Here is a 13,196-nt window from a genome sequence, read left to right as displayed (position 1 = left end):
TTAGGTAGTGCAGGAACACTTGGATAATAACAGAAAGGTGCAGAAATTTTGTGGGACTCAGTACAGACAAGTAGAGGCTGAGATTGGTCTAGCCGCTAGACCAAGGCAGAGAGGGACAGGTTGTGATGCTCATGTGGGTGGGTATTTCACACCTGACATTAGGGTTAAATCAGCCCAGCCCAGTTTTTTTGATGGGAGTCATACTTTAGTTTACAAAGTTTTGGACTTACTGGAGCAGACCCAATCTAGTGATGTTCAGATATGCAGGAGAGAAAAACCAGTGTGGGTGATCCATTGGTTGTTTGTCCTCCCCTCTTGTCTCTTGAGAAGAGAAACCTTCATTTATTGTTATAGATGTAAAAAGAAACAAACAAATAAATAATACGATCCAGGTTTGTCATTTAAGTTCAATTAGTTTTATTCAAGGAAAAAGGCCAGAGTAGAATTGCACTTGTTTTCACTTGGATTCCCAGTAGATACAGAGCAAGAACAGACAGTTGGTGGGTTTCAAATTTCAGGTATGGAAGAAATACTCTGAAGAGATTCCCAAAGAAAGGCTGAACTATGAAAGTATTTGGAGAGCCTTGAGAGTTACTACACAATTAGCAGGCTGCAGTTTTGTTATTTACTACAAAAAGTCTAAAGCTCCAGTACTACTTAGTTTTCCATTCTGAGCATAGTGTAATGCATGCACTGAGGATACATATTTTTGATGGACTATTCTAATATTTTGCACCACTAACAATTCTGATTAAAGAAAATTCAAAACAAAACAAATGTTTAAGGTGTATATAGGATAGAAGAGCCAGGAATGCAATCATCCAGTGTTACAATGTTATCCCACTGTCAAAGCCAGACAAAAATTTCCTCTTCTCAAGCACGTGTGATGCTCAGCAGCAGTGAGCACCTATACAAAAAATAATTTAGTCTACTTAAGGTTAGTTCTACATAAAATAGATTGCAAAAATATATTGCTGGAAGAAAAAACAAATATACTCAAAAAGTAGTTTGCATTGATTAGATGTGTGCCTAAACAGAAGTTTAGGTGAATAAGGAAGCAGACTTTTTTTGGTTGCTCAGATCAGCTAGAAGGCACAATATTATTGGCTTGTGATATATGATCACACTGATGTGGCTATGTTTTCGATGTCCTCCATTTGAAAAGTTTAATCTTCTGCTTAATCTCACTAATTGAACATCAGCTACATTTAGGGGTGGCAGTGGCTCAGTGGTAGAGCGGGTGGTTGAGCAGGTCGTCTAATGTTTCAAGATTGGCGGTTCAATTCCCACTCTCACCCAGTCACTTTGGAGTGTGAGCTGACAGAGGGCGGTGTCAGCTCACCTCCCGAGCCCTGCCGAGGCACCCTTAAGCAAGGCACCGTCCCCTTTACAAGTTGCTCAATGGAGGCGCACCATGAAGGAGCTGCATGCTACTCTACCTCCCCTTCCCTGCATGCCTACAAGCCCCTCGTGTGTATTTGTGTGTTACGGGCCTGTACACACTGTATATGAACCTAATAACCTGTGTGTAGAGTGGATTCTGTATTTACCTTCAGGGATTAAAACAGTTAATAAAATGTTTTTCAAAAATTAAATAGAAAAAATTTGTTTGCAGATAAGTCAGGTCACTTGAGCTGACCCATTTTTCCTGAAGCCATGGTTTTACTTCTTTTAGTTTTACTAACTCATGTTCAAATTTAACCATGAAATTATCACTAAAATGATAAAATCGAAAACAGCACTAGCATTGATGATAAAATGTAATATAACGTTTGTGATACCATTTACATGCCATTCTACGAGTTGACAGTGGAATGGCATGTAAATAGAAAGACCATCAGATGTGTGTTCGGGGGAATAGACTTTAACAGTAGCTGTATTATACATTAAATGTTTTGAACTGGACAGTCCATAATGATGATGTTATAGGGATGCACAATACACATTAGTAGAGAAAAATTGACTGCCCTATAAGGCCAAAAATTGGTATTAACTTTGAAACTACAACTGATAAATAAAGCTAAATTGCAATTCCTGGCTTACAAAGAACATATAAACACAATACAGTAGGTGGTAGCCGGAACATTTAAAGTTGGTTTGCAGACAGTCAAAAAAGAAAGATGAACAATCGAGCCACGGCCTTGACTAAAGATTCAAACATATCTTCACTGTAGTATTTTTTTTACCTTCATGTGTGTATAAACTAGAAATTAAAACGAAATAATTGGCTATATCAGCCTTGAGTAGCAGACAACTGACACTTATCATTGCTGACAGAAAAAAATCCATACGGTAAATCTGTAAAATGTGTCATGTTCAGAAAATACCTGGGGGTGGTCAACGGCCCAAGGGTCACGCTTTGACCAAAAATGATAACGAGTAACTAAAACAGCACATTTTTAAGGCACATTTCTCTGCCTGGCACACATATCATTAAGAAATATAAAATGTAAATATATGATGAGGAGCCTTTACAACTTCCTTGTCCTGAGGTTGAAATATTTACTGTATATGCTTTATCATACAGTTACTGAGGACTAGTTTCATTTTACGTTTTAATTTAGTTATTTATCAAGTCCTTTCAGATGCTTGATTCCATTTTCTTTGGCAATTGCTATGGCACTCAAATACAAGTTTAATGTATGACATGGTAATGAAGGATAAATATCTCATATCAAAATCTTTTACTGAGGAAAATGGGTACACACATATGAACACACATATACCGACATGCACACACCCACACACATGAAGGACAAATCAGGACCAGGAATGAAGTCAACCCACAGAACAGGAAAACGATGTAGCGCTCAGTAGACAAGTATCATGTGATGTCTTCCTTGTTATTTGTGTAGGCTTCATTTCCTCCACTCCTTGTCCTCTTGATGACGTTTTATGAATTCAAAGACCAAACTGTGAAAGAAGTAGGCAAGAACTTTTTAGATTGAAGTCACTAAGTGATACTATGAACAATCACAATGTAATGTAAATAGAGTACATCTGGGTGTAAATGCCAACAACCCAGATCAAACTTAATTCTCTGTGAATTAAGTATAGACTGGGTTATACATACTATCAAAGACCATGATCAGCCCTGTAAAAGCTCTCAAAGACCAGCTTCTTAAACAACAGGTTTGATACTTACCAATAATGATGATGATGATGATCACAATAACAGCTATAAGGATGGCCCACATCTGCAATAGATACAACAAATTTACTGACATTACTTGGAAGATGGAATCAACTTTTATTTGATTCAATTCTGTCATAAATTAAATATTTGTGGCTATGTTTCATGTCTTTAACATTAAGAAGCTACTGGGTGCACATGAAGTTTACTATAATGTAACACAGAAAGATAACAAAAAAACTTCATTACCGCTTTTTTACAAGCAGTGCCTGTAGCATAGCAGTAAAATAATTCTGCAGTCTCCAACACCTCGCCATCAATTCAGTTATTTCAAACTTACGCGCAGCAGTTCTGTTTCTTACTTTAACAGCCAGATTGTGTTTAATTTAAAATCTGCACCATATGGCATTCTTTGCATGTTTTCCACCATACGGTGTGTGCACACTGTACAAAAAGTCTGTACAAAACACACTTAAACTACAGTGTGTCCTCTTCCATCTCTTCAACCCTGTTGCCTCGCTCTTATTCTTCCTTCCTGCCACTGGAGGCCTTCAGCACGTAAAAATCTGTATATTAGCCACATTTACATTTAAGCAGCAGGGTTGAAAACGCACCAAAGAAGCAGTTACTTATGCCAGAATTTATGTTAATCAAAACCAATTTGATTGATTACATTTACTATTGAGGGACCTTTAGTATAAAACAAATTCTAGGTGTTAATACTTAAAGGGAGGAAACCAAGTTCTAGTTTTAAAAACAATATAGTCTTTAGGCACCTTGCAGTTCTTCCACCAGTACTTCCTCTTCAGCTTAGCAGCACTAGTCTCAAACTGGGAGGCTCCAGCCTGCAGTGCGTCTGCTCGATCATCCAGTTCAGACAGTTTCTGGTCCCGCTCCAGTACTTTGTCGACATTAACACGCATAATATCCACCACCTATGAAACAATAAAAAGCATGTTTGCTCATTGTGTCGAATTTGAATGCTTCTGACAATCCCTCATTGCAGATCAACTAATCACTAGAAATACATTAATTAAAAAATTGTAACCACTTCAATATACACTCCTCAAAAAAAGTAAAGGAACACTCTGAGTATAATAACCTATCAGTCAAACTTCTTGGATATTGATCTGGTCAGTTACGTAACAGAGGGGGGTGTTAATCAAGTTTCAGCTGCTTTGTTGTTAATGAAATCAATAACAGGTGCATCAGAGGGGCAACAATGAGACGGCCCCCAAAACAGGAATGGTTTTCCAGGTTGAGGCCACTGATTTTCCCTCCTCATTTCTTTTGGCTGATTTTTACTGAGTGACTTTCTACTGCTGTAGTTTTTCATTTGGCTTGGATCAACATCTCTGTTGGTAGCATGGGGCGGTACCTGGACACTACAGAAGGTTGGAAGAGTAGTCCAGCTCCTCCAGAATTGCACATCAATATGTGATGTTATTGCTGTGTCTCCCAGCACAGTTTCAAGAGCATGGAGGAAATTCCAGGAGAGAGCTGGTTACTCTAGGAGAGCTGGACAGGAGCATAGACGGTCCTCAAACTCTCAGCAGGATCAGTATCTGCTCCACTATGCAAGGAGGAACAGGATGAGCACTGCCAGAGCCCTACAAAATGACCTCATGCAGGCCACTGGTGTGAATGTTTCTGACCAAACAATCACTAACAGGCTCCATGAGGGTGGCCTGAGGGCCCGACGTCCTGTAGTGGGCTTCTGTGCTCACTGCCCAGCATCTGACTACTTTTGTTTAAATAATTATTTCACACTTTTTGTAAATCCTATAAACTTAATTTCACTTCTCAAACACCACTGTGTTCATCTGCTATATATTTAACTGAAAATGTTGATCCAAACCACCAGTGATTTATGAAGGAAAATCTGGAAAATTATTAGGGGTGCCCAAACTTTTTCATACCACTGTATGAAAAAAACCATATCACACCCCACAAAGTACAAAGACCTTTGTAGACATGTAATATCACAGAATAAACATAATCTATTTGGTCTACTGATCTACAAACCCTTCTGTAGCCCCTCCCCTAAAAAAGCTGCAGGGCGGGGAGAGCTGGAGAGCTGTGTGTAGGCCCATAGACCTTATGTAACCCCTTTGATTATATAATCTTCTGACAGCCAATCAGAGGCTTTGAGTGCTGCTAAAGTTTAGATTTTGAGCAGGAGGGGCATTCATCACTAAAAAAAGAGATGGAAAACCATTAAGTCAATGAAGAGTGAAACCACACAATGAGCCAGACTTGGCATTCTTTTTTTCCTGGTGGGCTTACTGACAGTTTTGAATATCATTTGAACTGGGGAAGAAATGGTCATGTGAAATGACATGTGAAGGAAGATCTATTGATTTCACAATGTGATGATTCACACGCTGCTTCCAATGGTTATGTAGGTCTCTGCTTGAGACAGAAATTTTTATTTATTCACTTAGACCTTTTATGATTTCATAAATATTTCATCTCATTTTTAAATTGAATGAATATATAGCAAAATGGATTTGCAAATCATTATCTTCTTAATTTGTGATGGACTCTCAGGGGGCAGAGTTAAATGGTCTCCTATGCAAGTGCCATAGATAATAGAGTAAATAAATAAGAAGACAGAAGAAACACACCTTTACTGTCCCTCTTTTGGGGAAATTATCTTTTCACTCTTTTTACTGATGAACATGCATATGTTTGTACATGACCCTGAAACAAACGCACTGCCAACACCAGGGGCCTATTAATGCAGCACGCAGTTAATACACACAGTGGGAGGCAGAGTGATGGGCAGCGACTTCTGGGTGCACACCAAAATCAGCAGCTTGTGGGGGGGTGGTGCCTTGCTCAAGGGCGCCTCGGCAGTGCTCTGGAGGTGAGCTGACACCTCCCACTGTCAGGTCACGCTCCGAGGATGGCTGGTCGGGAGCGGGAATCGAATCTGTGACCATAGGACGCCCGCTCTACCGACTGAGTTACTGCCGCCTCCAAGTAGGTATATTACTCATTTTAGGGCATACGTGAATTGTAAATCTATTGGTAGGACTTAATCAATGTCGGACCGTTTGAAAATAAATACAGTAGTACCTCATAGGAGTTTAATCTGTTCCGTGACTGAACTCGTATATCAAACAAAATTTCCCCATTTAAAATAACTGAACTCATTTTTAATCCTACCAGCCTTGTAAAAAATCCCCAAGCCAGTCTAAATGCATGTCTATTGGTTTTATAAATCAATAGACATGCAGGTTAATAATAAACAACTTATGTAAACAATGATTGTATGAAAACAAACACAGAAGTCATCTGCATATGCACATTACATCTTTACTCGGCAAAAGAGAACGATATTGGGTCTCAGCTGACGTAGTATCTATCCACCAACTAGCCGTAGTTTCCCAAAGCATGGCTCGTATCCAGGATTTTGCTTGTATGTTTAACAAAAATATGAACAGCGCAACGCCTTGTATCTCAAATGACTTGTATGTCAAGCAGCTTGTATCAGCTTGTATACTACAGTATATGGCACTTGATTGGGTTTTGTTAGAAATATATCTTACCTCATCTACTTGGGCCTGGGTCTGTTGCAGGCGTCGATTGCCTGACGGTGCACCAGAACCTTCTGGACCAATGGCTGACCTGGCGAAACAATGAAAGATTTATGCAGATTTTGTTTAAAAACTATCTCACATAATACATGGGGCGGCAGTGGCTCAGGGATGGCAGTGGCTCAGTGGTAAAGCAGGCGGTAGAGCGGGTCGTCCTATGATTTCAAGATCGGCGGTTCAATTCCCGCTCCCGCCCAAAAAATACCCGGAGGTGAGCTGACAGTGGGAGGTGTCAGCTCACCTCTGGAGCACTGCCGAGGCGCCCTTGAGCAAGGTGCCGTCCCCTTTACAAATTGCTCATTTAAGGCGCACCAAGATGGAGCTGCCTGCCACTCTACCTCCCTTGCATGCCTACAGGCCCCCTTGTGTATATGTGTGTGTGCTACACACTAATACATACAGTATATGCATGCGTTTGAATCATTAGCTAGAGTGTGCATTCTTAATTTCCCTTCAGGGATCAAAAGTAGTATATTAAATTTTAAATTTAATTAAATGTCTTTTTTTGGTGATTACAAACAAAAAAACACATTTGCAAAAATTAACTGTTGTCACATGCAGTTATGTATTAAAATATGTACAACAAATTCACTGATAACTTGTAAAGTCGTAGATCAGTAAACATAAGGAAACACTGTAGTAGACTACGCAATCTGATTTTTAATTTTCACCAACTTAGCCAAGCCTTTTATTACATCCCGCTTCAAAGCAGTAATGTAATTGTCAGAACCCGGAACCATCTTGCTATGAGGCGACAGTACTACCTCCTGCGACACCGTGCCACCCCCTGTAAAATCTGGTACACCAAAATGAAACCCACCTTCAAAGTGTTTCTATACCCTGGTACATACATTTAAAAAATCAAACAATTCAGTGGTGAGCTTAATACTTCGAACTAATGCTTTACAACAGTGGTCCCCAGCCCCCGGTACCGGTCCGTGGGTCATTTGGTACCACACAGAAAGAAAAAATAATTTGCATTACTCCCGTTTTATTTATTTCAGAGTCTGAAAGATGTTTTATTTTGAAAAGTGATGGCTGTGCGGAATGACGCACAGACGAATGCATGCGTCTGTCCCGCTTGATAGGTCTAAGTCACGTGACAGGTTTTCAGCCCACACAATTAAGCGCCCACAACATCGCAAGTGTTCTGGATTAAAGTCAAGGCAGATAATCCTGAGATCGCCCAAAAAGTAACAAAAACCCTGCTTCCATTTCCAACCTCTTGTCTTTGTGGAGCGGGATTCTTTGCAGTGACCGTAAAGAAAACCGAACTGCGGAGCAGACCGGACGGCCGGAACACACTTCAGGTGTAATTGTCTCCCGTTTCTCCTAGATCAGCGGTCCTCAACCACTTTCATTCATTATTGTAATTATTATTATTTGATGTAATTGTTCACCCTTTTATTGGAAATGATCAGTAGTTCTCCTACACTGAATGGACCAATTGTGACTCGCTATATTTCAAAATGAACCTCATCAGTTCAGTCACTTCAATCGAGTTTTTAACATAATTATTTCTGACAATTATTTCGTTACAGAGATGTTGATTGTCAATTTATGAAAAAAAAGTTTGTTTATTGTCTGTTGATGCCTGCATTTTATATAAAACAACTGCGGATGATTTATTATTAGACTACAGGTGTCCTGGCATCATTAACGATCATCAAACAAATGAAGGCCGGTACGTGAAAATATTGTCTTAGATGAAACCGGTTCGTGGCGCAAAAATGGTTGGGAACCGCTGCTTTACAACACTAAAACCTTTAAAAAATTTTGTTGAAGTTTGTTTGAACAATACAAACATACAAACACATGAAAAAGAAAATGCTCCTGCTTTAGACTTCAACTTAGTATTTTATTAGCAGCACTATGCTCAAAATTCATTTCACGTTATTTTTAAGCACTGTCATTAGAAACTTTCACACTGAAGTGACATTGTTCTGTTTTAACAGAAATTATCATGAGAAAATAACATGAAATATATAGGGGTTAAGCATGATTTATTATTGCTCAATGACAGAAACCAGTATGGTGGTTTAAAACATATACTGAGACATAACAGACTTGGAGAAATAGTCGAGACCGCTGAAGACGGATACCCATTTTCTTTTAAATGCAAAGCAATTAGTGTATAAGCTACAAGCAAGTGGGCACACCCATGCATGCTAAAAAGAAAACACTAAACATTTATGATGTCTGCAACATCCCTCATGACAAAGCAACAAATAAAACTGACAATGTAGGGCACTGATAAAAATATTAGGGCTGTCAGTTTAACGTGTTAATTAGTTTAATTACGCTGCAAATTAACGCACTATAAAAATTAACGCAATTAATCGTGAGTGGCAAGTCAATGCGCAAGCATTTTTAATTTGGCCCATTGAGGGATCCGTAGGCTCCAGTGACGTCACTTCATACTTGCACCATTAGTCAAAAGCAGGGTGACTGACAACAGAGATGGACGCGACACAGGAGAACGAGCCAAGCCCACTCGGACCTTTGGGCAGAAAGTTTACAAAGACCGGACTATCGACAAAAACACAGTGATTTGTACATTTTGTAAAAGAGAATTTTCATATCACCGCAGCAGCTCCAGCCTAACGTATCATTTAAATGCAAAACATGTCAAGGATACAGAGTTGTCTGTTGTCATTTCCTGTAACGTTAGCTTACCCTTTTAAATGCCTGTTGGCATCTTGCTATTGATGTTGCCTGATTTAGAGGCACGTTATACTATTCATTTTGAATTGCTGTATTGAGTCAGCTTTAGTATTCATTTTGATTGAGAGTCTGCTTATGTGCCTATTTGAGACTCAGCCTTATTTTATTTCTGAATTTTATTTATTTTAACTGTATTTGTATTGCATATTTGAGAAATGCACCTGGCCTAATTGGTTTGCTGATGTGCTTGACCTATTGTCTTTTAAATTTCATTTATAAAGCACACTTAACCAATAAAAATGTGGCCTTCAAATCTTCTCTTCTTGGTGTATTCTATTGATTAGTCATGCACTACAATTTTGTAATGTCCTAGAATTCAAATTCTTTATTTGGCCTTAAGCAGGTATGAGATTAAAATGTGATTAGATTAATTAATTACAAATCCTGTAATTAATTAGATTGATTTTTTTAATCGCCTGACAACACTAAAAAATATACTATTCAAATTAAAATATCAGATGTATATGATATCAAGGTAAAACCATTGTGTTGAGCAGTACAAACTGATCAGTTGGCATGTAGTTGCAGACTAGATATTCTGTGCTGAATCACACAACGTAAAAACTAAACACTTCCCAACACAATTTCCTTCTGGTCATCGACCAAAACTCTCAATGCATATCTCCAGGTTTACAAAAAATGGTCCCCATTCAGTTTCAACATAAAAAGAAGAAATTCTGTTGATGTAATTTAAACTGTATAATTCAGGATATCTTCCCTGAAATAGAAAAGTTACCAAGCAGCAACACACTGAAGAAAATTACTGGGTGCAGGAAGCTTTGACAAAGTATTAATCAATAAAACCTGGTATTACTATGATGCACAACAAACGCAAGAAGGCAAATACCGGTTCTTTGTGCCACCTGGCTATTATTTTCCAATGAGCAGAGTGGCTGACAGAGTGCAAACATTTCACCTTGTCAGAGCATATAAACGAGTTGCAGCATTTTAGACAAAAACGAGGATTAAATGTCACCCTTAAAATATGGTCAGAATTGAGATACAAAATTTAAAATTTTAATTTCTATTTCCCTGTGGCAAATAATTACAAGTTTATAAGGAAAACTTATTTTCCATTTGACCAATTGTTTTGATTTAGATTTTTTTAACTTAAAAATGTAATATTAACAACAAACTAAACACTAAATAGCTCCTAAAAATTAAATATGTTCGTAAATGCAAAATAATCTTAAATGCACATTAACATTTTTGTCATAGGAATTAGTTTCACTTGTTTGTATGGTAATGACATTGCATATTGAATGGCTCCCAATGGCTTTATGCTTGCTATTTGTCAGACATCCACTTTGTACACCACAGGATCCACACCGTGACTCAACAATACAGGGCAAAGATCCTGGTTAGAGAAGTCATAAAAATGTAAACATCTTTCCACTATTTTCTCATAGAAACAGTATGTGTTTACAGCGCCAACAACATACATATAAATTTCTCAATTGGATGACAGAAGTAAAAACTCCTATGAGGTGGTTATGGTCACGTGCTATGTTCTCAACTAAAAGATGTATTCAATTGAGGTGAAGCTCTCCATCTACCGTTCAATCTTCATTCTTACCCTCACCTATGGTTATGAGCGATGGGTCATGACCGAAAGAACGAGATCACAGATACAAGCGGCTGAAATGGGATTTCTCAGACGGATAGCTGGTGTCTCCCTTAGAGATAAGGTGAGAAACACTGCTGTTCGCTAGGGGCTCAGAGTAGAGCCGCTGCTCCTTCGCGTGGAAAGGAATCAGTTGAGGGGATTTGGGCATCTGGTGCGGATGCCTCCGGGACGCCTCCCTAGGGAGGTGTTTCTGGTACGTCCAGCTGGGAGGAGACCTCGGGCAGACCCGAGGGATTATATCTCAACACTGGCCTGGAAACACCTTGGGATCCCCCAGCCAGAGCTGGTGGTAGTGGCCGGGGAAAGGGAAGTATGGGGCTCCCTGTTGAAGCTGCTGCCCCCGTGACCTGACTACGGATAAACGGTGGAAGGTGGATGGATGGATGGATGGATGTCTGCAATATGTTTGTAATCATAAAATCACTTTTAAAAATAATTTCTTCATTACAGAAAAACATTCTAAACAATGGTTAAACCGGATGTGAAACTAATTTACAACATAAAGGTTCATGTGTACATTTTGAGCTACTAATTATTTTAAAACTTAAATTATCAATTTTCAGACACACTTCCTTTGCGATGTGTGATATAAGATTAGGTATGAATGTAGATGCAGGAATGAGGAAGGTTAATGCATTTAGGAAAACAAAGGGTTCTTCATTAAATGTTTTGCTTTGCACCGTGTTACTGTAACGCGGCCAAGTTCAGTGAAGTTAGCTGCAACATATACCGTGTCAGTGTTAGCTTCATGTACATTTCCTGTTGTCAGCAGACGACAAAGCTACTTGCAAGAGTGTTCACATTGATGCTACAATATTTACAAGTAATTAATATCGGGCTGTTTTATTTTTGTTTCAATATAAATATGCACGTATCTTGCCTAATAAAAACACATCAAAAAAGATAAACAAAAAACACACCAACAACTACAAAGTGCCAGCTCGTGACAGTTCAGTGCTAAACTAGCATGTAGCTCGTCGAAAGTCACTATTTCCGAAGTTGAAGACGCTATGTCAGCACCCCATACATTTTATTGTTAAACGTTTAAGCAACTAATAAAGGAATGTTGACATGGTTCCTGTCAGTGAAAGTTACAAATCTCTAATGTTATTCTGTGACGGCTAGCTTTTTTTTTTTTTTTTTAAACCTGAGGAAAGTAGCTATGACGTTCTAGCACTTGTTGCATGCTAGTAGCAAAGTTTTGGGCGTTGTTTTGTCTACAATCCTTTTTCACCAAACCACCCGGAAGGCCAGCATGTTCTACAAGTTTTACTAGGTAAATCATTTGATTACTTGAAAACTTGTGGTAGAAATATAGTGGACTTACATTGTGAAAGGAAAAAATCAGTGAAAGTCAACGTCGTCACTTGTTCCCTGCAATCTTGAGTCTCGGTGTCAGGCCGTAACCGTTAGTGCTGTCGTTCGTGCTGCCTTCCGGTACTATCGGAAAGAGGAAAACTATTGATGCTTGGAGTAAAATAGCTACCAAATAAACCAGAAAAATAGCATGTTTTGTGATTATTGGTGTTACCATAATATCGATTTTACGCTATTTCTCCAAAAATTAATATTAATATATAAATTTGTAGTAGAAATATTATTTCTATATTATTTATGATTCCCATTTTCCTGAAAATAATATTTAAATAAATGAAAATGCACAGTAAATATTGTTTTACTTGATTTCCACATTGTCATATAAAGACTTACATATTATAAGACACACTGAAGGTAAAATTAAAGACATAGCATGTTGCGCACTTTACATAACTACATTATTAACTCATCACATTATATATTTTATAACTCATTATTGTATTGAACTCATACTTAAACATGTCTACATGATATATTAAATATTCAAAATAGAAGACAATATGTGTTTTTCCACCTCTCATTCATTCCAGTCGCCATCTGTCCTGCAAATATGTGAGTAAAAGTGACCAGTAAAGCCCATGATGAGCATGTGACAGAGGGGGGAGTAAACTACATAGCATTTTATTTTTAGTTACATGTTTCATTCTTTACATGAGAAATGAACGCACTTGATACTGTCATTTATAGAGTTGCAACCCTCCTATGAGGCTGACATATACATAGAAATTACATT

At 38.3% G+C, this 13,196-nt stretch overlaps 1 protein-coding gene across 1 annotated transcript; it reads right to left on the bottom strand.

The window, feature by feature from the left end:
* Positions 1-399: 399 nt before the first annotated feature.
* vamp3 (vesicle-associated membrane protein 3 (cellubrevin)) lies at positions 400-12,537 on the bottom strand. The gene is made up of 5 exons (XM_068316127.1): positions 12,414-12,537; positions 6,688-6,766; positions 3,910-4,068; positions 3,146-3,197; positions 400-2,913 (listed from the first exon to the last, which is right to left on the bottom strand). Coding segments are annotated over exons 1-5 (312 nt in total). The 5' UTR covers positions 12,416-12,537; the 3' UTR covers positions 400-2,893.
* Positions 12,538-13,196: the final 659 nt, after the last annotated feature.

Source organism: Antennarius striatus, chromosome 5, assembly GCF_040054535.1.
Source record: "Antennarius striatus isolate MH-2024 chromosome 5, ASM4005453v1, whole genome shotgun sequence".
Classification (NCBI taxonomy): Eukaryota; Metazoa; Chordata; class Actinopteri; order Lophiiformes; family Antennariidae; genus Antennarius; species Antennarius striatus.
The sequence above is the reverse complement of the archived record's forward strand: the minus strand, read 5'-3'. Positions and strand labels throughout refer to the sequence as shown.